The sequence below is a fragment of the Staurois parvus genome, unplaced genomic scaffold (genome assembly GCF_062004578.1).
Source record: "Staurois parvus isolate SC_StPar_1 unplaced genomic scaffold, SC_StPar_1.0 ptg002511l, whole genome shotgun sequence".
NCBI lineage: Eukaryota > Metazoa > Chordata > Amphibia > Anura > Ranidae > Staurois > Staurois parvus.
In genome coordinates this window covers 5091-31406 of record NW_028320307.1, presented here as the reverse complement: position 1 = coordinate 31406, position 26316 = coordinate 5091, and the positions used below count along the sequence as shown (strand labels likewise).

Below are 26316 nucleotides of genomic sequence, written 5' to 3'. Positions count from 1 at the left end.
TCTGGAGCAGAGGCGGGGCCAGAGGGAGCGCAGTGACACAAGATGGTGGATGAGCTGGAGGAGCTGGAAGATCTGGTCCATGTCACTGTGGGCGACCTACCGAGCCGGGGCTACGGGGTGATGGAGGAGATCCGCCGCCAGGGCAAGCTGTGTGACGTCACCCTCAAGGTGGGTGACGCCCCCTACTGGGGAGACCACTCACTGCCGGAGACTGCACGTGACCCCTCCCCCATCTATACTGACTCCTCCCCCAACTATAATGTCCACCCAAATATACTGACCTCCCCTCCCCCCACTATACCGACTCCTCCCCCAACCATATATATCACCCCACTATACTGACCCCTCCCACAACTATACTGACCACCCCACTATACTGACCCCTCCCCCCACTATACTGACCCCTCCCCCAACTATACTGACCACCCCACTATACTGACCCCTCCCACAACTATACGGACCACCCCACTATACTGACCCCTCCCCCAACTATACTGACCACCCCACTATACTGACCCCTCCCCCAACTATACTGACCACCCCACTATACTGACCCCTCCCCCAACTATACTGATCACCCCACTATACTGACCCCTCCCCCAACTATACTGACCACCACACTATACTGATCCCCTCCCCCAACTATACTGACCACCCCACTATACTGACCCCTCCCCCAACTATACTGACCACCCCACTATACTGATCCCCTCCCCCAACTATACTGACCACCCCACTATACTGACCACCCCACTATACTGATCCCTCCTCCCCCAACTATACTGACCCCTCCCCCCAACTATACTGACCACCCCACTATACTGACCCCTCCCCCAACTATACTGACCACCCCACTATACTGACCCCTCCCCCAACTATACTGACCACCCCACTATACTGATCCCCTCCTCCCCCAACTATACTGACCACCCCACTATACTGATCCCCTCCCCCAACTATACTGACCACCCCACTATACTGATCCCCTCCCCCAACTATACTGACCACCCCATTATACTGACCCCTCCCACAACTATACTGACCACCCCACTATACTGATCCCTCCCCCAACTATACTGACCACCCCACTATACTGATCCCTCCCCCAACTATACTGACCACCCCACTACACTGATCCCCTCCTCCCCCAACTATACTGACCACCCCACTATACTGACCCCTCCCCCAACTATACTGACCACCCCACTGATCCCCTCCTCCCCCAACTGTACTGACCCCTCCCACAACTATACCGACCACCCCACTATACATATCGCCTCCCCCAACTATACTGACCACCCCCACTATACTGACCCCTCCTCCCCTAACTATACGGATCCCCTCCCCGGGTCTGGTGTCAGTTAGGTTTATTCCATGTCCTGGGCGGGGTTGGGTTGGGGTGTATTGTATGGAGATGAGTCATCAGGTCACATGACTCCCTGTCCTCACATCACCCCGAGGTCCTCGTGCTCCGGGGATAATGGTGGAGCTCCGCCTAGGGGTGGAGTTCTGTCAGCTCTCTGGGAGATTTTTAGATGGGATGTGATATTTTCTCCCGGCACAGCCCAGCCCTTCCCCCATCTCAGTGCCGCTGATCTCCTCCAACCTCTTTCTGCCACTTCCTGCACTCACTGCAGCGGCCCATCAGGGGAGTGACAACACGGAGCGAAGATTGGGGAACAGGTGTCACCCTATAATAGGAAGAGTCTTCATGGCAGGATCACCAGAAATACAAATCACCCCATTTCCTGGCTGCTCACTCCTTTCCTCCCCGCCTGCTGGGCGCCCCCCTTTTCCTCCCCGCCTGCTGGGCGCCCCTCTTTTCCTCCCTCCCCATCCAGTTTCCCCCTTTTCCTCCCCGCCCCCCCACACCGCTCCGAGGTTGGCAGTGTTACATTGCTCCCGGCTGCGCTCCCCGGTTCCTCTGTATAATGAGCCCCCAGAAATCCCGCCGCCATCAGAAATGTGTCCAGATGGGGGCGGAGCTCCGGGCCCCTCTCCACCCGCAGAGATCCGACTCTACATGATCCGTGTTCTGTGGATCCGATACATTGTGACCTCTATACAACATTGCTCCGTCCCCATTGGCTGAGCTGTTCTCTGTCCAGCTGGATGAGCAGCGGATGGTCATAGGGGCTCCGTAGGGTTCCGCTGCCCCCCTCTCCCCCCCCCTCCTCCAGGCTTTGTACATTGCGGAGCCCCTCACAGTGCGGAGGAAGGGGCCGGAGAGAGGAGCCGGTGTCAAGTAAATGAGCTTCAGGTCTGTGGTGTGATTTATCCGCTTAGTGAGAGATCAGCAACAAATCCCGTCTGTGAGCACCTGGGGCCGTCTGCCCGCTCCCTGCACCCTCCCCCATCGCTGACCGCAGAGCCAGCCTCACCGGAACCGCAGAGCCAGCCTCACTGGAACCGCAGAGCCAGCCTCACTGGAACCGCAGAGCCAGCCTCACTGGAACCGCAGAGCCAGCCTCACTGGAACCGCAGAGCCAGCCTCACTGGAACCGCAGAGCCAGCCTCACTGGAACCGCAGGGCCAGCTTCACCGCAGAGCCAGCCTCACTGGAACCGCAGAGCCAGCCTCACTGGAACCGCAGGGCCAGCTTCACTGCAGAGCCAGCTTCACCGGAACCGCAGAGCCAGCTTCACCGGAACCGCAGGGCCAGCTTCACCGCAGAGCCAGCTTCACTGCAGAGCCAGCCTCACCGGAACCGCAGAGCCAGCCTCACTGGAACCGCAGAGCCATTTTCACTGCAGAGCCAGCGTCACCAGAACCGCAGAGCCAGCCTCACCGGAACCTCAGAGCCAGCTTCACCGCAGAGCCAGCCTCACCGGAACCGCTTCACCCAAACCCCAGAATCGGCTTCAGTGCAGAGCCATCCTCACCGGAACCGCAGAGCAGATACTTCCCGATCACTGACCGCAGAGCCAGCTTCACTCACATACGCCTCTCTACAGTGCCAGCTTCTCCCACACCCCTCCCTGAGTGCCAGCTTCACGGAGACCCACCTCTCCGTAGAGCCAGCTACACCCAGACGCACCTCCCGTATTACTGACCTCTGTATCGGCTTCACCCGCACACACCTCTCTGCTCTGCTGGGGGAAATACGGGAGCTCCATGTTATTTTAAAGTTTAATCTGCTGGTATTTGACCTTTTGTGGTCCTCCCCCCCCCCCCATCCCCCCCATCAGCATGCTAAGGACGTTTTATGCCTATTTTAGAACCAAAGACATAATCACTGGGTCCCTGTGCTTCTCTATCCAGGCAGATCATGGCTGGTGGGAGGGGCCGGCAGGGGGCTGTACGTAGCTTCCTGAAAACATCACAGCATCCTGCCTCCGTACTCCTCTCAAGCCCTGATGCAAGAAGTGGGCTGGCTCTTGGGAGGAGTTATGGAGGCCTCGGTGACATTCGCATGACTGATGGAACTGAATGAAAGGGGCGGGGACAGTCCGGCTGGGGAGGAAAGAGCTAGATGATGCTGGATGTGAGCTCTGTCTGGCTTGCCGCAGCTTCTGATGCACATTGTGAGAATATAACATAATGGTTTCACCCGTCTATAAATATCGCCCTCCCAGTCTGTGTCGCAGCCGACGTAACGCCGGCTCTCAGAGCGGCACAAAGCAGATTATTGGTTAATTCCTCGTGATTAATTGGCACCCGGTGTATGATTAGCTCGGTGTGCGATCGGCTCGGTGTGCGGCTCGGTGTGAGTGGCTCGGTGTGCGATTGGCTCGGTGCGCGCGGCTCGGTGTGCGCGCAGCTCGGTGCGATTTGCTCGGTGTGCGCGTGGCTCGGTGCGATTTGCTCGGTGTGCGTGGTTCGGTGTGCGCGCGGCTCGGTGCGAGCAGGGGCACCACACTGACGTCTCGCACACCATTAACCCTTTAATGGACTCCCTCCCTCTCCAGGATTTTCCATTGACGGCTCCGGCTTGTGTGGTATTAATGGAGGGGGAGGAGCTCTGCCCCGAGCCGTGCCGGAGTCTGTGCCATTCACTGCCATTGACTTACAGCCAGGCTGTCCTTGTCGGGGGTGACTGAGAACAGTCCTCACCAATCACATTGTCCCCCTCCAGTCCCGTCAAAACGTAACCCCAAAGTGTTGTGATCGAATTCTGGGATCTTTAACATTCGTTCTCCTTCTTACAGGTGGGGGAGCACAAGTTCAGCGCCCATCGGATCGTGCTGGCGGCCTCCATCCCCTATTTCCACGCCATGTTCACCAATGACATGATGGAGTGTAAGCAGGACGAGATAGTGATGCAGGGGATGGACCCCAGGTGAGTACAAACCCCAACTGCCAACCCGCAAAGTGACAGTCACCACAAAGAGATACTTTAATGTCTGATCGATGTTTATAAACAATGTTACTTTGTATCTCTCCATCTCCCGTCTGATCGATGTTTATAAACAATGTTACATTGTATCTCTCTCTCCCGTCTGATCGATGTTTATAAACAATGTTACTTTGTATCTCTATCTCCCGTCTGATCGATGTTTATAAACAATGTTACTTTGTATCTCTATCTCCCGTCTGATCGATGTTTATAAACAATGTTACTTTGTATCTCTATCTCCCGTCTGATCGATGTTTATAAACAATGTTACTTTGTATCTCTATCTCCCGTCTGATCGATGTTTATAAACAATGTTACTTTGTATCTCTCCATCTCCCGTCTGATCGATGTTTATAAACATTGTTACTTTGTATCTCTCTATCTCCTGTCTGATCGATGTTTATAAACAATGTTACTTTGTATCTCTCTATCTCCCGTCTGATCAATGTTTATAAACAATGTTACTTTGTATCTCTCTATCTCCCGTCTGATCGATGTTTATAAACAATGTTACTTTGTATCTCTCCATCTCCCGTCTGATCGATGTTTATAAACAATGTTACTTTGTATCTCTCCATCTCCCGTCTGATCGATGTTTATAAACAATGTTACTTTGTATCTCTCCATCTCCCGTCTGATCGATGTTTATAAACAATGTTACTTTGTATCTCTCCATCTCCGGTCTGATCGATGTTTATAAACAATGTTACTTTGTATCTCTCTATCTCCCATCTGATCGATGTTTATAAACAATGTTACTTTGTATCTCTCTATCTTCCGTCTGATCGATGTTTATAAACAATGTTACTTTGTATCTCTCTATCTCCCGTCTGATCGATGTTTATAAACAATGTTACTTTGTATCTCTCTATCTTCCGTCTGATCGATGTTTATAAACAATGTTACTTTGTATCTCTCTATCTCCCGTCTGATCGATGTTTATAAACAATGTTACTTTGTATCTCTCTATCTCCCGTCTGATCGATGTTTATAAACAATGTTACTTTGTATCTCTCTATCTTCCGTCTGATCGATGTTTATAAACAATGTTACTTTGTATCTCTCTATCTCCCGTCTGATCGATATTTATAAACAATGTTACTTTGTATCTCCATCTCCCGTCTGATCGATGTTTATAAACAATCTTACTTTGTATCTCCCGTCTGATCGATGTTTATAAACAATGTTACTTTGTATCTCCCGTCTGATCGATGTTTATAAACAATGTTACTTTGTATATATCTTGTCTGAACATAGTATACAAACACTGTGTCAGATGGTCCTAAGCTTTCACAGCGGCAGTATTTACACAGCAACTCCGACTTTCATTTAATTATTGAGAACTCCCAGCAAGTATGAAGGGGGAGCAGCAGAGGGGTGGAAGGACGGGATGCACTGCACACTCCCTGAAGTCTTTTGAACCCTTGTAGCACATCCCATGTTCACAGATGTTCCCACCACCCATATGCATATATGCAGAAGCTGTGCAGGCGGACCTTGAAGCCGAGCTCCTCCCAAAAGGGGAAGCTCTGCTTGTGTGCATCCTCCACTACCACATTTTGGCACTTTTTGGTTTTGACTGGTACCCCCTCCCTCCTTGACCCCCTAACCCCCCCCTCCCCCAAGTCTTCAGGTTCCAGAAAACTATGGGACCAGTCACAAGGCGTAGCGAGACTCACGCATGCGCAGTAGGAAACATGCTGTGAAGTCGCAAAGCTTCACTTCCAGCATCCCTTACTTGCAATGACGGGAACCCGGAACCTAGTGTTCCTCTCCAGCCTGGCTTGGTGTTCCTCTCCAGCCTGCCTTGGTGTTCCTCTCCAGCCTGGCTTGGTGTTCCTCTCCAGCTTTGCTTGGTGTTCCTCTCCAGCCTGCCTTGGTGTTCCTCTCCAGCTTTGCTTGGTGTTCCTCTCCAGCCTGGCCCGGTGTTCTTCTCCAGCCCGGCCCGGTGTTCCTCTCCAGCCCGGCCCGGTGTTCTTCTCCAGCCCGGCCCGGTGTTCCTCTCCAGCCCGACCCGGTGTTCCTCTCCAGCCCGGCCCGGTGTTCCTCTCCAGCCCGCCTTGGTGTTCCTCTCCAGCCCGCCTTGGTGTTCCTCTCCAGCCCGCCTTGGTGTTCCTCTCCAGCCCGCCTTGGTGTTCCTCTCCAGCCCGCCTTGGTGTTCCTCTCCAGCCCGCCTTGGTGTTCCTCTCCAGCCCGGCCTGGTGTTCCTCTCCACCTGACTTGTGCGGCGTGTGAGAGGCCTGCTCATTGGAGCATTTAAAAAACTGATGTGTTCTGATCCATTTCCCGTATATCCAAAACTAAAAAAATGTTTTGCTTTTAGTTATACTTTGAGTAACCTAATGAACGTATCAAAAGAAAACGGAACAGGGTGCGCCATCTGAGTGCAGACAGTCTACACTTAGATGGTAGCGCCCTCTTCTGTTTCCTTTAACAGGAGGATGAGGTGGAGCTGTCCTTCCCTTCCTGGGTGAAGGTCCGCTTTATTCTTTAAGCTGCCGGAGAACAGAGTCAACTGACCGTTTGGTGTTAGGATGGTGGAATCAGCAAATTCCACCATCCTAACACCAAGCGGTCAGTTGACTCCAGCAGTTTAAAGGTTAAAGTGGCCAAGGTTAAAGAATACCAGGCCAGGCTGCCCTGAGCACCACCCTCATGCGCATCAGGCTCCAGCACGAGCCTGGTGCGCATGAGGGTGGTGCTCAGGGCAGCCTGGCCTGGTGGTCTTCTCCAGCCTGCCTTGATATTGGTGGCCTTGGTGTTCCTCTTCAGCCTGGCCTTGGTGTTCCTCTCCAGCCTGGCCCGGTGTTCCTCTCCAGCCTGGCCCGGTGTTCCTCTCCAGCCTGGCCCGGTGTTCCTCTCCAGCCTGGCCCGGTGTTCCTCTCCAGCCTGGCCCGGTGTTCCTCTCCAGCCTGGCCCGGTGTTCCTCTCCAGCCTGGCCCGGTGTTCCTCTCCAGCCTGGCCCGGTGTTCCTCTCCAGCCTGGCCCGGTGTTCCTCTCCAGCCTGGCCCGGTGTTCCTCTCCAGCCTGGCCCGGTGTTCCTCTCCAGCCTGGTCCGGTGTTCCTCTCCATCCTGGTCCGGTGTTCCTCTCCAGCCTGGCCCGGTGTTCCTCTCCAGCCTGGTCCGGTGTTCCTCTCCAGCCTGGTCCGGTGTTCCTCTCCAGCCTGCCTTGGTGTTCCTCTCCAGCCTGCCTTGGTGTTCCTCTCCAGCCTGCCTTGGTGTTCCTCTCCAGCCTGCCTTGGTGTTCCTCTCCAGCCTGCCTTGGTGTTCCTCTCCAGCCTGGCCCGGTGTTCCTCTCCAGCCTGGCCCGGTGTTCCTCTCCAGCCTGCCTTGGTGTTCCTCTCCAGCCTGGCCCGGTGTTCCTCTCCAGCCTGGCCCGGTGTTCCTCTCCAGCCTGGCCCGGTGTTCCTCTCCAGCCTGGCCCGGTGTTCCTCTCCAGCCTGGCCCGGTGTTCCTCTCCAGCCTGGCCCGGTGTTCCTCTCCAGCCTGGCCCGGTGTTCCTCTCCAGCCTGGTCCGGTGTTCTTCTCCAGCCTGGTCCGGTGTTCCTCTCCAGCCTGGTCCGGTGTTCCTCTCCAGCCTGGCCCGGTGTTCCTCTCCAGCCTGGCCCGGTGTTCCTCTCCAGCCTGGCCCGGTGTTCCTCTCCAGCCTGGTCCGGTGTTCCTCTCCAGCCTGCCTTGGTGTTCCTCTCCAGCCTGCCTTGGTGTTCCTCTCCAGCCTGCCTTGGTGTTCCTCTCCAGCCTGGCCCGGTGTTCCTCTCCAGCCTGGCCCGGTGTTCCTCTCCAGCCTGGCCCGGTGTTCCTCTCCAGCCTGGCCCGGTGTTCCTCTCCACCTGACTTGTGCGGCGTGTGATCACATGATCGTGTCTTGGTTTTCTAGTTCTATCAGCCAGCTTGCATGTAAAGGTTTGGGAACTCGACCTTCTGACCCATGGCAGTATTTTTAATGGTGAAGTCAATAAATGTGTATTTGGAATCCACCATGATGACCCCTTTCCTCTCCTCTATTTGCAGCGCTCTGGAAGCTCTGATAAACTTTGCATACAACGGGCACCTGGCCATAGACCAGCAGAACGTTCAGTCTCTCCTGATGGGCGCCAGCTTCCTGCAGCTGCAGAATATAAAGGACGCCTGCTGCTCCTTCTTGAAGGAGAGGTGAGTCTCGTTGTGCGGGTTCTTCATGATCACGTCAGGACTGGCATAACCAGTAGGTATATTGAGCTCTGTATGATCCTGCCTGGGTGGCTGCCAGTCCCGAGGGCGTGCACCATCCATGTGGGAGAACAGGACATCCTTCTGTCTAAGGATCTGTACGTAGCCATCAGATTCCAGGAAGAGGGTATGGATGGTAACCTCATTATAGGACAGTAAAGTGAGATTGAGGTGTTGACTTGGCCTCCAGGTTCTGTAGATCATGGGTGGCACTGCAGGGCACAGGTGGGTGGCACTGATGGGCATTGGTGGGTGGCACTGCTGGGCGGCGCTGATGGGTACAGGTGGGCGGCACTGAAGAGCACAGATGGGTGGCACTGATGGGCGTCATTGATGGGTACAGGTGGGAACCACAGCTGGGCACTGATCATCATTGTCGATTCCATCATGTGACGTGGCCTACCACTTGGTGGCTGAGTGGCTGTTGTTCCCAGTTGCTTCCACTTTGTTATAATCCCACTAACAGTTGAGCGTGGAATATTTAGTAGCCAGGAAATGTCACGGATGGACTTATTGCCCAGGTGGCCACCTATCACGGGACCACGCTTGGAGTCACTGAGCTCCTGAGAGCGACCCATTCTTTCACCAATGTTTGTAGAAGCCGTCTGCATGCCTAGGGGCTTGATTGTATACACCTGTGTCCATGGAGCGGATTGGAGGACCTGAATCACATGATATGGAGGGCGGGGCAATATAGAGTATGACTACCGGCCCATTGACTGACCGTGATAATGGTGGTGTAGCTCTTAGTCCACCCATGACTACTGGTCCACTGACTGACCATGATAATGGTGGTGTAGCTCTTAGTCCACCCATGACTACTGGTCCATTGGCTGACCATGATAATGGTGGTGTAGCTCTTAGTCCACCCATGACTACTGGTCCATTGGCTGACCATGATAATAATGGTGGTGTAGCTCTTAGTCCACCCATGACTACTGGTCCATTGGCTGACCATGATAATGGTGGTGTAGCGCTTAGTCCACCCATGACTACTGGCCCATTGGCTGACCGTGATAATGGTGGTGTAGCTCTTAGTCCACCCATGACTACTGGTCCGTTGACTGACCGTGATAATGGTGGTGTAGTTCTTAGTCCACCCATAACTACTGGTCCATTGGCTGACCATGATAATGGTGGTGTAGTTCTTAGTCCACCCATGACTACTGGTCTATTGACTGACCTTGATAATGGTGGTGTAGCTCTTCGTCCACCCATGACTACTGGCCCATTGACTGACCGTGATAATGGTGGTGTAGCTCTTAGTCCACCCATGACTACTGGGCCATTGACTGACTTTGATAATGATGGTGTAGCTCTTAGTCCACCCATAACTACTGGTCCACTGGCTGACCGTGATAATGGTGTAGCTCTTAGTCCACCCATGACTACTGGTCCATTGGCTGACCGTGATAATGGTGGTGTAGCTCTTAGTCCACCCATGACTACTGGTCCATTGGCTGACCGTGATAATAGTGGTGTAGCTCTTAGTCCACCCATGACTACTGGTCCATTGGCTGACCGTGATAATAGTGGTGTAGCTCTTAGTCCACCCATGACTACTGGTCCATTGGCTGACCATGATAATAATGGTGGTGTAGCTCTTAGTCCACCCATGACTACTGGCCCATTGACTGACCATGATAATGGGGGTGTAGCTCTTAGTCCACCCATGACTACTGGTCCATTGGCTGACCATGATAATGGTGGTGTAGCTCTTAGTCCACCCATGACTACTGGCCCATTGGCTGACCGTGATAATGGTGGTGTAGCTCTTAGTCCACCCTTGACTACTGACCCGTTGACTGACCGTGATAATAATGGTGGTGTAGCTCTTAGTCCACCAATGACTACTGGTCCATTGACTGACCATGATAATGGTGGTGTAGCTCTTAGTCCACCCATGACTACTGGTCCATTGGCTGACCATGATAATAATGGTGGTGTAGCTCTTAGTCCACCCATGACTACTGGTCCATTGGCTGACCATGATAATGGTGGTGTAGCTCTTAGTCCACCCATGACTACTGGCCCATTGGCTGACCGTGATAATGGTGGTGTAGCTCTTAGTCCACCCATGACTACTGGTCCGTTGACTGACCGTGATAATGGTGGTGTAGTTCTTAGTCCACCCATAACTACTGGTCCATTGGCTGACCATGATAATGGTGGTGTAGTTCTTAGTCCACCCATGACTACTGGTCTATTGACTGACCTTGATAATGGTGGTGTAGCTCTTCGTCCACCCATGACTACTGGCCCATTGACTGACCGTGATAATGGTGGTGTAGCTCTTAGTCCACCCATGACTACTGGGCCATTGACTGACTTTGATAATGATGGTGTAGCTCTTAGTCCACCCATAACTACTGGTCCACTGGCTGACCGTGATAATGGTGTAGCTCTTAGTCCACCCATGACTACTGGTCCATTGGCTGACCATGATAATGGTGGTGTAGCTCTTAGTCCACCCATGACTACTGGTCCATTGACTGACCTTGATAATGGTGGTGTAGCTCTTAGTCCACCCATGACTACTGGCCCATTGACTGACCATGATAATGGGGGTGTAGCTCTTAGTCCACCCATAACTACTGGTCCGTTGACTGACCGTGATAATGGTGGTGTAGCTCTTAGTCCACCAATGACTACTGGTCCACTGGCTGACCATGATAATGGTGGTTTAGCTCTTAGTCCACCCATGACTACTGGTCCATTGGCTGACCATGATAATGGTGGTGTAGCTCTTAGTCCACCCATGACTACTGGTCCATTGACTGACCATGATAATGGTGGTGTAGCGCTTAGTCCACCCATGACTACTGGCCCATTGGCTGACCGTGATAATGGTGGTGTAGCTCTTAGTCCACCCATGACTACTGGTCCATTGGCTGACCATGATAATGGTGGTGTAGCTCTTAGTCCACCCATGACTACTGGTCCATTGACTGACCATGATAATGGGGGTGTAGCTCTTAGTCCACCCATGACTACTGGTCCGTTGACTGACCGTGATAATGGTGGTGTAGCTCTTAGTCCACCCATGACTACTGGCCCATTGACTGACCGTGATAATGGTGGTGGAGCTCTGAGCCTTTTCGGGTTCTTGGAATCATTGCGTGTCTTCTTCTCTTTAGGTTGCACCCAAAGAATTGTCTGGGAGTGCGGCAGTTTGCGGAGACCATGATGTGCGCGGTGCTGTACGACGCTGCCAACCGATTCATCCACGAGCACTTTGTGGAGGTGTCCATGTCGGAGGAGTTCCTGGCACTGCCCTTTGATGAAGTCCTGGAGCTGGTCTCCCGGGATGAGCTGAATGTGAAGGTGGAGGAGCAGGTAGGTGCCTAAGGAGAACGAGGACGGGTTTATCGTCTTGTCCGGTTACATTGGTCCCAACGTATTCTGACAGCAAGCAGGATTTTTAAAAACGCTGCAATTTAGTAACTTCGACAGGCCTTAGCCCTCCCCTAGTCTGTGATTGGACAGCGAAAGGAGAAGCAGCAGACTGATAAGCTCATCTGTCCCTGTCACTCTGCTCTCTCCTCCTATCAGCATGCCCCTTGTTGGCACATGAGTTCAGCAGCACGACTACCTCATTGCTGCTCCCTCCCCTAGTCTGAGCTCTGCTGTACGGGGAGGCTGACACCAGGGCACACTCGTTTTCTGTTTGGATTTAGAACAATCTATTGGCTGACGTACGAATGGTCACAGATCCGCTGTAACGTGCGTCTTTTATATCTGCTTTGTGGGAATGTTCACAACCGTTGTCAATAAAGCTATGAATGACGGCGTCCTCTTGCGTCTCGCGGCAGGTGTTCGAAGCCGCCTTGGCGTGGATTCGCTACGACCGGGAGCAGCGAGAAGTCTTCCTCCCGGAACTGCTGACTAAAGTCCGCCTGCCGCTCTGCCGCCCCCAGTTCCTCACCGACCGCGTGCAGCAGGACGATCTGGTGCGCTGCTGTCACAAATGCCGGTAAGTGGGGGAGGGGGTTTGTAGTCCCGGTGGCATTGTTTGATTGAGCTGGGTGGCACTGGATTTCTGGCAGGATAAACATTTTTTTTTTGTATTTTGTTTTTTTGGGGTTTTTTTGCATTTATTTACCAGAAAACATTCTACGGAGTAATTGCTATTGTTGGTGTCTCTATACTCCTTAACCCCTCCCCCTCCAGAGGATTTCCCCCCCCCCCCCCCATTTCCTGACCAGGCCATTTTTTTTTTTGCGCTATGACGATGCGTCACTTTAGCTGACAATTGCACGGTCATGCAACCAAATGAAATTTACATCCTTTTTTTTTTATCCCACGAATTGAGCTTTCTTTCGGTGGTATTTGATCGCCTCTGCGTTTTTTTGGGGTTTTTCTTGCGCTATGAAAAAAAAGGAAAAAAAAAAGACCGTCAATTTTGAGAAAAAAACAATATACAGTTGTGGCCAAAATTATTCAACCCCCACTGAAATTGAGTGTTTTGGCCAGTTTGACATTGCTTTTGATCATTCAGTCATCTTGCTTACATTTACATTAAAGAGGCACTTGTAGGTCAGACAAATATAACATAACAGTTATAATGAAATAACCACAAATGTCTTTTCTGTGCTCACAGCATTATCAGTTTTATTCAACCCCCAAGTGACATTCAATCTTAGTACTTAGTACAGCATCCTTTTACAGTTATAACAGCTTTTAAACGTGAAGCATAGCTTGACACAAGTGTCTTGCAGCGATCTACGGGTATCTTCGCCCATTCTTCATGGGCAAAGGCCTCCAGTTCAGTCACATTCTTAGGCTTGCGCACTGCAACTGCTTTCTTTAAGTCCCACCAGAGGTTCTCAATCGGATTTAAGTCTGGTGACTGCGATGGCCACTCCAAAATGTTCCAGCCTTTCCTCTGCAACCATGCTCTAGTGGACTTGGAGGTATGCTTGGGATCATTGTCCTGTTGAAAGGTCCAACGTCTCCCAAGCCTCAGGTGTGTGACGGACTGCATCACGTTTCCATCCAATATCTCCTGGTACTGAAGAGAATTCATGGTACCTTGCACACGCTGAAGCTTCCCTGTACCTGCAGAAGCAAAACAGCCCCAAAGCATGATTGACCCTCCACCATGCTTCACAGTAGGCAAGGTGTTCTTTTCATCATAGGCCTTGTTCTTCCTCCTCCAAACATAGCGTTGATCCATGGGCCCAAACAGTTCTAATTTTGTTTCATCAGTCCACAGAACACTATCCCACAACTTTTGTGGTTTGTCCACATGGCTTTTGGCATACTGCAGTCGACTCTTCTTATTCTTTGGAGACAGCAAGGGGGTACGCCTGGGAGTTCTGGCACGGAGGCCTTCATTACGCAGTGTGCGTCTTATTGTCTGGGCTGAAACTTCTGTACCCACATCTGACAAATCTTTTCTCAGTTCCTCAGCAGTCACACGGGGACTTCTCTCCACTCTACGCTTCAGGTAGCGCACAGCAGTCGAAGTCAGCATCTTCTTTCTGCCACGACCAGGTAGCGTTTCAACAGTGCCCTTTGCCTTGAATTTGCGAATGATGCTTCCTAAGGTGTCTCTTGGTATGTTTAACATCTTTGCAATCTTCTTATAGCCATTGCCCTTCCTGTGAAGAGAAATCACCTCTTCTCTTGTCTTCCTGGACCATTCTCTTGCCTTCACCATGTTTGTAACCACACCAGTAAATGTCTAGAAGGAGCTGAGTATCACAGTCATTTTAAAGCTGCCTAATTGGTGCTTATTATGCTTGATTGCTGCTCGGTGACATCCACAGGTGTTTTCAATACCTGATGGAAAGCACCTGTATGAACCTCTGTTCTTCAGAGTGGTAGTCTTTAAGGGGTTGAATAATTGTGGCAATGAAGAAACCACATAAGAACCATTTACTACTGTATTACATAAACAATTGATGTCATTTTAGTTGCATTTGGGTAGTTACAACGTCCTTGTAGGATTTGATTCTGAATACAATTCCAAATGTACACTATAGTCCCTAAACCCCTTTACAGCATTGGGGGTTGAATAATTTTGGCCACAACTGTATTTAATCGTCTCTGCATTTTTTTATTTTATGTACTATAAAAAAAAATCGACGATTTTGAGCAAAAAAAACAATATTTTGGATTTTTGGGGGGATTTTTTGCTATTATTCCCCCCCCCCCCCACCCCACCTTCCTGACCAGGCCTTTTTTTTGCATTATGGCGCTCTGCGTCACTTTAACTGACAATTGCGCGATCATGCAACACTGCACCCAGATGAAATTTAAATCCTTTTTCTTTTTTTCCCATGAATTGAGCTTTCTTTCGGTGGTATTTGATTGCCTCTGCGTTTTTTTGGGTTTTTTTGTGTTTTTTTGGGGGGGGGGTGGGGTTTTGCTATGAAAAAAAAAGGAAAAAAGACCGACAATTTCGAGAAAAAAAACAGTATTTTTAATGTTTTTGCTAGTAAGCATGTCTAGTAAAAATCAAAAATGCTAATTTCCTCATAAATTTAGGCCAAAATGTATTCTGCGCTATGAAAAAAATAAAGAAAAAAAAAAAGACCGACAATTTTGAGAAAAAAAAACAATATTTTTAATGTTTTTGCTATTAAACCTGTCCAGTAAAAAATTAAAATCAAATTTCCTCATAAATTTAGGCCAAAATGTATTCTGCGCTATGAAAAAAAAAGGAACGACAATTTTGAGAAGAAAAACAATATTTTTAACATTTTTGCTAGTAAACCTGTCCAGTAAAATTAAAAAAATCAAATTTCCTCATAAATTTAGGCCAAAATTGTCTTTGCTAAAAAAAAAAAAAATCCCAATGTGTGTAAATTAATTGGTTTACGTGAAAGTTATAGCGTCCACAAATGGCGGTATAGATACTGTGATTTTTTTTTTTTTTTTTACATTTTTACTAGTAATGGCGGCGATCAGCGACTTATAGCGGGACTGCGGCGGGCATTCTGACACTGAAGGGGGGGGGGACTGACTTGGTGTCACTGACATCCTCAGTGACACCAATACAGTGATCAGTGCTAATAAAAGGCCCCGACACTGTATTAATGGCACTGGGCAGGAAGGGGTTAACATCTGGGGCGATCAAAGGGTTAACTGTGTGCTTCACTGTAATCACACTGCTTTGTATGGCTGTGTTATGCAGAGCCATACAAAGCAGTGTGCAGGAGCTAACAGGGGAGGGATCTGTGCTTGCATACAGTTCTCTCCCTCTGTTGGTATTACTCGGCGATCACCGGGTGGCGGCCAGTAATCACTGGCCAGGACCCAGTCATTGACAGCCAAGGCCGCGGGTAGGGCGTGCATGCAACTCGCGCGCGCCCCCTACCCGGAAACGCAGAATCACACACATATATACACACACGTTTGTTCAGGATGGCCGTTCTCAGTTGACCTTTGTGGTGTGTTTTAGGGATCTGGTGGACGAAGCGAAGGATTACCACTTGATGCCGGAGCGCAGACCTCACCTACTAGCGTTCAAAACGCGACCGCGATGCTGCACATCGATCGCCGGTCTGATCTACGCCGTGGGAGGACTGAACTCGGCAGGTACCTTGAATTCCTGAATATTCATTCCAGCGAAGTTCTGCGTTTTCTGAGGTCGCTGGGCTTGGCAGCAGCTGCAGAACGTTTCCTGGCTGAAGCGTCCGGCACAGAAATGGTCGATGGTCTGAACATTGGAGGACGGCGAACATCATCTGGGCCAGGCAGGAAGGAGAACTTACTGATCCAGATATATCTCCTATATGTTCAAAGGGTTGTGAGTTCCTGACCATCGCACCTAATATATGCCCAAAAGTATGTGAACCCCCCCCCCCCCCTACAAATGGAGTTCAGGGGTCTCCAGTGCAGAGTAATGTTAATACTACATCATACAAAGACATTGCAGACAATTGTGCTCGTCCATCCTTTTGGTGAAGGCCCTTTTCTCATCCACCATGACTGTCCCTCCTGTGTACAAAGCCGGCTCCATAAAGACACGGAGGACCAGTCTGGGGTGGAGGAACTCGAGTGTCCCATACAGAGCCCTGACCTCAACCCTACTGAGCACCATTGAGATGAATTGGAATGTCCATTGCTGGACCAGTGTGCTCGTCCTTTGGACCTCTGGTCCCTTGGTCTTCAGATCCTTTGGTCCTCTGGTGTTCAGAACCCTTGGTCTCTAGTCTTCCTGGTCTTGCGATCCCTCGCTCTTCCCGTTCTTGCGATCCCTCGCTCTTCCCGGTCTTGCGATCCCTCGCTCTTCCCGGTCTTGCGATCCCTCGCTCTTCCCGGTCTTGCGATCCCTCGCTCTTCCCGGTCTTGCGATCCCTCGCTCTTCCCGGTCTTGCGATCCCTCGCTCTTCCCGGTCTTGCGATCCCTCGCTCTTCCCGGTCTTGCGATCCCTCGCTCTTCCCGGTCTTGCGATCCCTCGCTCTTCCCGGTCTTGCGATCCCTCGCTCTTCCCGGTCTTGCGATCCCTCGCTCTTCCCGGTCTTGCGATCCCCCGCTCTTCCCGGTCTTGCGATCCCCCGCTCTTCCCGGTCTTGCGATCCCCCGCTCTTCCCGGTCTTGCAATCCCCTTTAGTCCCTCACTCTTCCCGGTCATCCGATCCCTCGCTCTTCCCGATCGTCCGATCCCTCGCTCTTCCCGATCGTCCGATCCCTCGCTCTTCCCGATCGTCCGATCCCTCGCTCTTCCCGATCGTCCGATCCCTCGCTCTTCCCGATCGTCCGATCCCTCGCTCTTCCCGATCGTCCGATCCCTCGCTCTTCCCGATCGTCCGATCCCTCGCTCTTCCCGATCGTCCGATCCCTCGCTCTTCCCGATCGTCCGATCCCTCGCTCTTCCCGATCGTCTGATCCCCTTTGGTCCCTCGCTCTTCCCGGTCTTGCGATCCCTCGCTCTTCCCGGTCTTGCGATCCCCCGCTCTTCCCGGTCTTGCAATCCCCTTTAGTCCCTCACTCTTCCCGGTCATCCGATCCCTCGCTCTTCCCGATCGTCCGATCCCTCGCTCTTCCCGATCGTCCGATCCCTCGCTCTTCCCGATCGTCCGATCCCTCGCTCTTCCCGATCGTCCGATCCCTCGCTCTTCCCGATCGTCCGATCCCTCGCTCTTCCCGATCGTCTGATCCCCTTTGGTCCCTCGCTCTTCCCGGTCTTCCGATCCCTCGCTCTTCCCGGTCCTCCGATCCCTCGCTCTTCCCGGTCCTCCGATCCCTCGCTCTTCCCGGTTCTCCGATCCCTCGCTCTTCCCGGTCCTCCGATCCCTCGCTCTTCCCGGTCCTCCGATCCCTCGCTCTTCCCGGTCCTCCGATCCCTCGCTCTTCCCGGTCCTCCGATCCTTCGCTCTTCCTGGTCATCCGATCCCTCGCTCTTCCGATCCCTTTTTGGTCTCCTGATCCCTTTTTTTGGTCTTCTTGGTCTTCCGATTCCTTTTCTTGGTCTTCCGATTCCTTTTTTTGGTCTTCTTGGTCTTCCGATCCCTTTTTTTGGTCTTCTTGGTCTTCCGATCCCTTTTTTTGGACGTCTTGGTCTTCCGATCCCTTTTTTTGGTCTTCTTGGTCTTCCGATCCCTTTTTGGTCTTCTGGTGGGATGGTCGGCAGGGTGTTGTACATAGCTTTTTGGTCTTCTGATCCCTTTTGTTCCCTTTTGGTCTTTCCACCTCTCATCCTCCCGTCCCGCAGCACCTGACCTCACAAATGGGCACAAATCTCCAGCGACACCCTACAAAATTTTGTTCAATGTTTTTCCCAGAAGAGTGGAGGATGTTATGGCTTCAAAGGGGAGCCAGCTAAATTTTTAATCTGACCTCCATCCTTTCCTTATCTTGCACAGTTGTACCGGCTCCTCTCCTGGACTGAAATGGCTTTCTCTGTGAACATCTCACAATGTGCATTAGTAGCTGCAGCAAGACAGAGCTTCGCCTCATTTCCTGGCTGGAGGACGTCCAGCATCATCCAGCTCTTTCCTCCCCAGCTTGACTGACCCTGGCTCAACCCTACTAAGCATCATTGTGATGAATTGGAATGTCCATTGCTGGAACAGTGTGCTCATCCTTTGGACCTCTGGTCCCTTGGTCTTTGGATCCCTTGGTCTTCTGGTGTTCAGATCTCTTGGTCTCTAGTCTTCCTGGTCTTGCGATCCCTCGCTCTTCCTGGTCTTGCGATCCCTTGCTCTTCCTGGTCTTGCGATCCCTCGCTCTTCCTGGTCTTGCGATCCCTCGCTCTTCCTGGTCTTGCGATCCCTCGCTCTTCCTGGTCTTGCGATCCCTCGCTTTTCCTGGTCTTGCGATCCTTCGCTCTTCCTGGTCTTGCGATCCCTCGCTCTTTCTGGTCTTGCGATCCCTCGCTCTTCCTGGTCTTGCGATCCCTCGCTCTTCCTGGTCTTGCGATCCCTCGCTCTTCCTGGTCTTGCGATCCCTCGCTCTTCCTGGTCTTGCGATCCCCCGCTCTTCCTGGTCTTGCGATCCCTCGCTCTTCCTGGTCTTGCGATCCCTCGCTCTTCCCGGTCTTGCGATCCCTCGCTCTTCCTGGTCTTGCGATCCCTCGCTCTTCCTGGTCTTGTGATCCCTCGCTCTTCCTGGTCTTGCGATCTTTGCCTCATTTTCTGGCTGGAGGACTTCCAGCATCATCCAGCTCTTTCCTCGCCAGCTTGACTGTCCCTGGCCCTACCCCTTTCATTCACTGGACTTCAGTTCCTTCAGTATGGGGGGGGGGGCCCCGAATCACATGTGGGTGTTATCATACAAGTACAGCCTGCCTAGGAACACCCACTTCTCCAGACTGACCTCCACCCATCAGGGCACGATGATATTTGCAAAACTTCTCCAGAGTCGCCCACTGCTTGCATCACTGAGGGCTCTTGAGAGGAGCACAGAGGCAGGGTGCTGCGATGTTTTCAGGAAGCCATGTACAACACCCTGCCGGCCCCTCCCTCCAGCCACGATCTGCCTGCATTGCATAGAGAATGACCCAGGATTATGGGGGGATGAGGAGGGACCGGAAAGGGGATCTGCGGTGCTGTTTGAACTGTTTCTCCAGAATGTGAATTCCCTGTTAAATGTTTAAGACGAGTAGCACATTTCTACGCAGGCGATTCTCTGAACGTGGTGGAAGTGTTCGACCCCATCGCCAACCGCTGGGAGAAATGTCAGCCGATGACCACGGCTCGCAGCAGAGTGGGCGTCGCTGTTGTGAACGGGCTTCTGTACGCCATTGGGGGATACGACGGCCAATCACGGCTCAGCACTGTGGAAGTATACAACCCTGAGACGGACACGTGGACCAAAGTGGGAAGCATGAACAGCAAAAGGAGGTGAGAGAGATCCCGTTATTGTATCGTCCTGCAGAGACCATCTCTGTACCAGAGGAGCTTACACTCTAATGTCCCCTCCCCCACAGTCCCATCAGTCTCTGTACCAGAGGAGCTTACACTCTAATGTCCCCTCCCCCACAGTCCCATCAGTCTCTGTACCAGAATAGCTTACACTCTAATGTCCCCTCCCCCACAGTGACATCAGTCTCTGTACCAGAGGAGCTTACACTCTAATGTCCCCTCCCCCTCAGTCTCTGTACCAGAGGAGCTTACACTCTAATGTCCCCTCCCCCACAGTCCCATCAGTCTCTGTACCAGAGGAGCTTACACTCTAATGTCCCCTCCCCCACAGTCCTATCAGTCTCTGTACCAGAGGAGCTTACACTCTAATGTCCCCTCCCCCACAGTCCCATCAGTCTCTGTACCAGAGGAGCTTACGCTCTAATGTCCCCTCCCCCCACAGTGACATCAGTCTCTGTACCAGAGGAGCTTACACTCTAATGTCCCCTCCCCCACAGTCCCATCAGTCTCTGTACCAGAGGAGCTTACACTCTAATGTCCCCTCCCCCACAGTCCTATCAGTCTCTGTACCAGAGGAGCTTACACTCTAATGTCCCCTCCCCCACAGTCCCATCAGTCTCTGTACCAGAGGAGCTTACGCTCTAATGTCCCCTCCCCCCACAGTGACATCAGTCTCTGTACCAGAGGAGCTTACACTCTAATGTCCCCTCCCCCTCAGTCTCTGTACCAGAGGAGCTTACACTCTAATGTCCCCTCCCCCACAGTCCCATCAGTCTCTGTACCAGGGGGGCTTACACTCTAATGTCCCCTCCCCCTCAGTCTCTGTACCAGAGGAGCTTACACTCTAATGTCCCCTCCCCCACAGTCCCATCAGTCTCTGTACCAGGGGGGCTTACACTCTAATGTCCCCTCCCCCTCAGTCTCTGTACCAGAGGAGCTTACACTCTAATGTCCCCTCCCCCACAGTCCCATCAGTCTCTGTACCAGAGGAGCTTACACTCTAATGTCCCCTCCCCCACAGTCCCATCAGTCTCTGTACAGAGGAGCTTACGCTCTAATGTCCCCTCCCCCACAGTCCCATCAGTCTCTGTACCAGAGGAGCTTACGCTCTAATGTCCCCTCCCCCGCAGTCCCATCAGTCTCTGCACCAGAGGAGCTTACACTCTACTGTCCCCTCCCCCACAGTCACACACTATTATTATTCTACATGATCTGACAGGGTTAAAACTTGCTAGATCTCTGTATCTCTCTATGCAGTACAGGCAGATCATGGCAGGTGGGAGGGTCCTGGCCGGGTGCTGTATTTCTTATCTTCATCTCTTTTCCTGTCAGTGCGATGGGCACGGTGGTGCTGGACGGACAGATCTATGTGTGCGGGGGCTATGATGGGAACTGCTCCCTGAACTCTGTGGAGACCTACAGTCCCGAGACTGACAAGTAAGACCAATACGAGGAGTCCCGGCGGTAGGATTTCACATTCGGAAAAAGTGACAGTTGTGATTGTAGTAGTAATAGTGACAGTTGTTCCATCCTATGATTGGGTCTCGTCCGCATCACATGACTCTCCAATGTACCGAAAAGATCCGATATGTATACCAAACTAAACGATTACAGGGGCGGGGCTTCCTGACGTGTCACAATATACAGGAACCGTCATCAAAGGCCGTCCTGGAGTCTCTCCAGTGACTGTGCCTAGGCTAAGATGATGTCATCAGTCTGCTGCAGGCAACAGAAGGCATTTCCTCAGTCTCCTCCCCAGTGATCAGACTGTACATTGTAACTTTGTAGAAGGAGAAGGAGGCGTTTCCTCAGCCCCCCCCCCCTCCCCCAGTGATCAGACTGTACATTGTAACTTTGTAGAAGGAGGAGGAGTCATTTCCTCAGTCTCCCCTCCCCAGTGATCAGACTGTACATTGTAACTTTGAAGAAGGAGGAGTCATTTCCTCAGTCTCCCCTCCCCAGTGATCAGAATGTACATTGTAACTTTGTAGAAGGAGGAGGAGTCATTTCCTCAGTCTCCCCTCCCCAGTGATCAGACTGTACATTGTAACTTTGTAGAAGGAGGAGGAGTCATTTCCTCAGTCTCCCCTCCCCCAGTGATCAGACTGTAGATTGTAACTTTGTAGAAGGCGGAGGAGTCATCTCCTCAGTCTCCCCCCCCCCCCCCCCAGTGATCAGACTGTACATTGTAACGTTGTAGAAGGAGGAGGAGGCATTTCCTCAGTCTCCCCTCCCCCAGTGATCAGACTGTACATTGTAACTTTGTAGAAGGAGGAGGAGGCATTTCCTCAGTCTCCTCCCCAGTGATCAGACTGTACATTGTAACGTTGTAGAAGGAGGAGGAGGCATTTCCTCAGTCTCCTCCCCCAGTGATCAGACTGTACATTGTAACGTTGTAGAACACTGTATCCTTGCAGCAAATCACAGGGTGATGAGAGGGTTCAGGTAATCTGGGTGTTGTGCTCTTTATTCCAGGTGGACGGTGGTGACACCGATGAGCTCCAATCGCAGCGCGGCCGGTGTCACTGTATTTGAGGGTCGGATTTATGTCTCGGGTGGACACGATGGACTACAGATCTTCAACACGGTACGTCCTCATTCCTTCCTTCTATCAATCCCACCATACACATTGTTCCCTGTTGTACAATCCTTCCCGACCACCTACCACAGATCTACTGCAGGAGAGCGCCCCTCCCCCCGCCCTGCCTGCACCGGATCATGTACCTGATCCGCCTCTCCTGGGTAGGGGGCGTGCATGCTCCCTGGCTGTGCTGTCATTCGCTACTGCCGGTCTGTGGGTCCTGGCCAATGACTTGTGTCCGGAGCCCACTGATCGGCTAGGCAAATGACAGAAGAGAGCTCTGTGTTGGTAAACAACACAGAGCTCTCTAACCCCTCCCCCTCCAGAGGATTCTCCCCCACCACCTTCCTGACCAGGCCATTTTTTGCATTACGGCGCTGCGTTCCTGTTACTGACAATTGCGCGGTCATGCCGCACCCGAAATAAATTTTACGTCCTTTTCTTTTCCCACGAATACAGCTTTCTTTCGGTGGTATTTAATCGCCTCTGCGGTTTTTAAAATTTTTTTTGCGCTATTAAGAAAAAAAAAGACCGACAACTTTGAGGGAAAAAAAAACTATATTTTTGACTTTTTGCTATTAAACACGTCCAGTAAATAAATATAAAAAATCAAATTTCCTCATAAATTTCAGCCAAAATGTCTCCCATCCATTACTTTGCTACAAAATCCCGAGACGTGGAAATGAATTGGTTTACGTGACAGTTATAGCGTCTACAAATGGCGGGAAAGATACGGGGATTTATTTATTTTTTTAAATTAGATTTTTACTAGTAATGGCGGCGATCAGCGACTTATTGCAGGACTGCGGAGGGCATTCTGACACTGGGGGGGGACTGACTTGGTGTCACTGACATCCCCAGTGACACCAGTACAGTGATCAGTGCTAATAAAAGCCCCGACACTGTACTAATGGCACTGGGGAGGAAGGGGTTAACATGAGGGGCGATCAAAGGGTTAACTGTGTGCAGGGAGTGTTTTACTAGGGAGTGGGGTCAGTGTCCCCCCTCCCCCTTACACCAGGGTCGCCATCAGTGTCCCCCCTCCCCCTTACACCAGGGTCACCATCAGAGTCCCCCCTCCCCCTTACACCAAGATCCCCATCGGAGGCACCCCCCTCCCTCGTACACCAGGGTCCCCATCGCAGGCTCCCCCCTCCCCCTTACACCAGGGTCCCCATCGGAGGCTCCCCCTTACACCAGGGTCGCTATCGGTGTCCCCCCTCCCCCTTACACCAGGTTCGCTATCGGTGTCCCCCCTCCCCCTTACACCAGGGTCACTATCGGTGTCCCCCCTCCCCCTTACACCAGGTTCCCCATCGGAGGCTCCCCCTTACACCAGGGTCCCCATCAGACTCCCCCCTCCCCCTAACACCAGGGTCGCTATCGGTGTCCCCCCTCCCCCTTACACCAGGGTCACTATCGGTGTCCCCCCTCCCTCGTACACAAAGATCCCCATCGGAGGCTCCCCCCTCCCCCTTACACCAGGGTCACTATCGGTGTCCCCCCTCCCCCTTTCACCAGGTTCCCCATCGGAGGCTCCCCCTTACACCAGGGTCCCCATCAGACTCCCCCTCCCCCTTACACCAGGGTCCCCATCGGTGTCCCCCCTCCCCCTTACACCAGGGTCACTATCGGTGTCCCCCCTCCCTCGTACACAAAGATCCCCATCGGAGGCTCCCCCCTCCCCCTTACACCAGGGTCCCCATCAGATTCCCCCCTCCCCCTTACACCAGGGTCTCTATCGGTGTCCCCCCTCCCCCTTACACCAGGGTCTCTATCGGTGTCCCCCCTCCCCCTTACACCAGGGTCTCTATCGGTGTCCCCCCTCCCCCTTACACCAGGGTCTCTATCGGTGTCCCCCCTCCCCCTTACACCAGGGTCTCTATCGGTGTCCCCCCTCCCCCTTACACCAGGGTCGCCATCGGTGTCCCCCCCCCTTCCCCTTACACCAGGGTCCCCATCAGATTCCCCCCTCCCCCTTACACCAAGATCCCTATCGGAGGCTCCCCCCTCCCCCTTACACCAGGGTCCCCATCAGACTCCCCCTTTCCCACCGGAGGGCAGTCGGTGGTTTGGTGACCCCCCCCCCCCCCCTCACTACGTCTTGGTGCTCTGAGTGTTTGTCATTTCCGTTTCTCTCCGCTTCCTCCGCAGATGGAATACTACAACCACCACACCACCACGTGGCACCCCGTGGCCAGCATGCTGAACAAACGTTGCCGTCACGGAGCGGCCTCCCTGGGGAGCAAGATGTTCATCTGCGGCGGGTACGACGGCTCCGCCTTCCTCAGCGTGGCCGAGGTCTACAACTCCATGGCCGACCAGTGGTACCTCATCACCCCCATGAACACTCGCCGCAGCCGCGTCTCCCTGGTCGCCAACTGCGGGCGGCTCTACGCCGTGGGAGGCTACGACGGCCAGTCCAACCTGAACTCTGTAGAAATGTACGACCCCGAGACCAACCGCTGGACGTTTATGGCCCCCATGGTGTGTCACGAAGGCGGGGTCGGGGTGGGCTGTATCCCGCTGATGACCATCTAGCGGGGGGGGGGGGGGGGGGCTTCAAGAACACATCCCACTGTGATGGGAACCCGGGATCAATTTTCTTTTTATATATATAAATGTGAAAGTTTAGACAGGTACAAATCCAGGTGCTCCGCTTCCTTTCCATCCTGTTTATACCGTGTGCCCCCCCCCCCCCCCCCCCAAACCCTTCCCATCCCCCGACATGGTCAGACAATCTCTACCAGTATAACGAATGTATTTATTAACTCCTCCCCCCAGGGGAGGATCTTCAGGGTCCAGGCACAGACTAGCCAACCCCCTGGAGGACAGTTTAGCGATTTTTATTTTTTTTAAATTTTTGTTCCTTTTTGTTTTTTTTTTTCCAAAACTCGTGAGCTTTTTTTTTCTCTGGCTTCTGCACCAAAGTGATCTGCGTGTCGTGCACTGAGCTGCTGTGTGCTTTGAGTCGTGTCCGGGAGCTTGCAATCTAAGTGATGTCACTTATTTTTGGATTCTTGTATATCTGTAGAATATTTGTTATTGATTATAGTGCCATAGAGTTCCTGTAATGAAACAAAAAGATTTTTTTAAAAATGTTGCAACTTGCTGTCTTCCTGCGGTGTGATGGGGGTCCTGGGCAGCAGGGGGCGCTCTAGTGTCGGTGTATCTTCATCCCTCTTTTGGTGGTCGAAGGTCTCAGGATCAAACAATTGAAGTTTCAGCAACAAGGAATGAGAGCCGAAAGCTGAGGTGTGCAACGTCAGAGAGTGAGATCCAACTGGACAACATGAAGGAAGTAACGATCCCCAAGGGGGGGGGGGGGGGGGCCACCCTTTAAAAAAAAACAAAAAAACACTGTAAAACCAATAAAAAGACAATCTGAAGAACACTGTCCTCTGCCCCCTTCACATCACCCCACTGTAGTGTCCTCTGTCCCCCCCTCCTCCGCCATAGGATTGTCCTCTGCCCCCTTCACATCACCCCACTGTAGTGTCCTCTATCTCCCCCCCCATAGAAGTGGCCTCTGCCCCCTTCACATCACCCCACTGTAGTGTCCTCTATCCCCCCCCCCATAGAAGTGGCCTCTGCCCTTTCACATCACCCCACTGTAGTGTCCTCTGTCCCCCCTCCGCCATAGAAGTGGCCTCTGCCCTTTCACATCACCCCACTGTAATGTCCTCTGTCCCCCCCCCCCCCCCCTAGAGCTCTGCCCCCTTCACATCACCCCACTGTAATGGCCTCTGTCCCCCCCCCCCCCCCCCATAGAGCTCTGCCCCCTTCACATCACCCCACTGTAGTGTCCTCTGCCGCCCCCCCCCCCCCCATAGAAGTGTCCTCTGTCCCCCTTCACATCACCCCACTGTAGTG

At 52.4% G+C, this 26316-nt stretch overlaps 1 protein-coding gene across 2 annotated transcripts; it reads left to right on the top strand.

Annotated features, from left to right (window-relative positions):
• Positions 1-25542, top strand: KLHL18 (kelch like family member 18). Of its 2 annotated transcripts, none has more exons than XM_089666072.1 (10): positions 1-168; positions 4149-4279; positions 8349-8489; positions 11684-11882; positions 12359-12519; positions 15955-16091; positions 19604-19841; positions 21195-21299; positions 22338-22449; positions 24598-25542. In XM_089666072.1, exons 1-10 carry the CDS (start codon positions 43-45, stop codon positions 24982-24984), a joined length of 1737 nt encoding a protein of 578 aa, XP_089522198.1. In that variant the 5' UTR covers positions 1-42; the 3' UTR covers positions 24985-25542. The 2 variants fall into 2 exon arrangements, with proteins under 2 accessions (XP_089522198.1, XP_089522199.1); XM_089666073.1 differs by having other exon boundaries at positions 2-168; positions 19619-19841.
• The last annotated feature ends 774 nt before the right edge of the window (positions 25543-26316 follow it).

What these genes read in the sequence shown, in the direction of transcription:
- KLHL18 (XM_089666072.1), top strand. Translation starts at nt 43, where the DNA reads ATGGTGGATGAGCTGGAGGAGCTGGAAGATCTGGTCCATGTCACTGTG. An exon ending in TGTGTGACGTCACCCTCAAG is followed by an intron (nt 169 to 4,148) that starts GTGGGTGACGCC and finishes TCCTTCTTACAG; the next exon opens with GTGGGGGAGCACAAGTTCAG. An exon ending in AGCATGAACAGCAAAAGGAG is followed by an intron (nt 19,842 to 21,194) that starts GTGAGAGAGATC and finishes TTTTCCTGTCAG; the next exon opens with TGCGATGGGCACGGTGGTGC.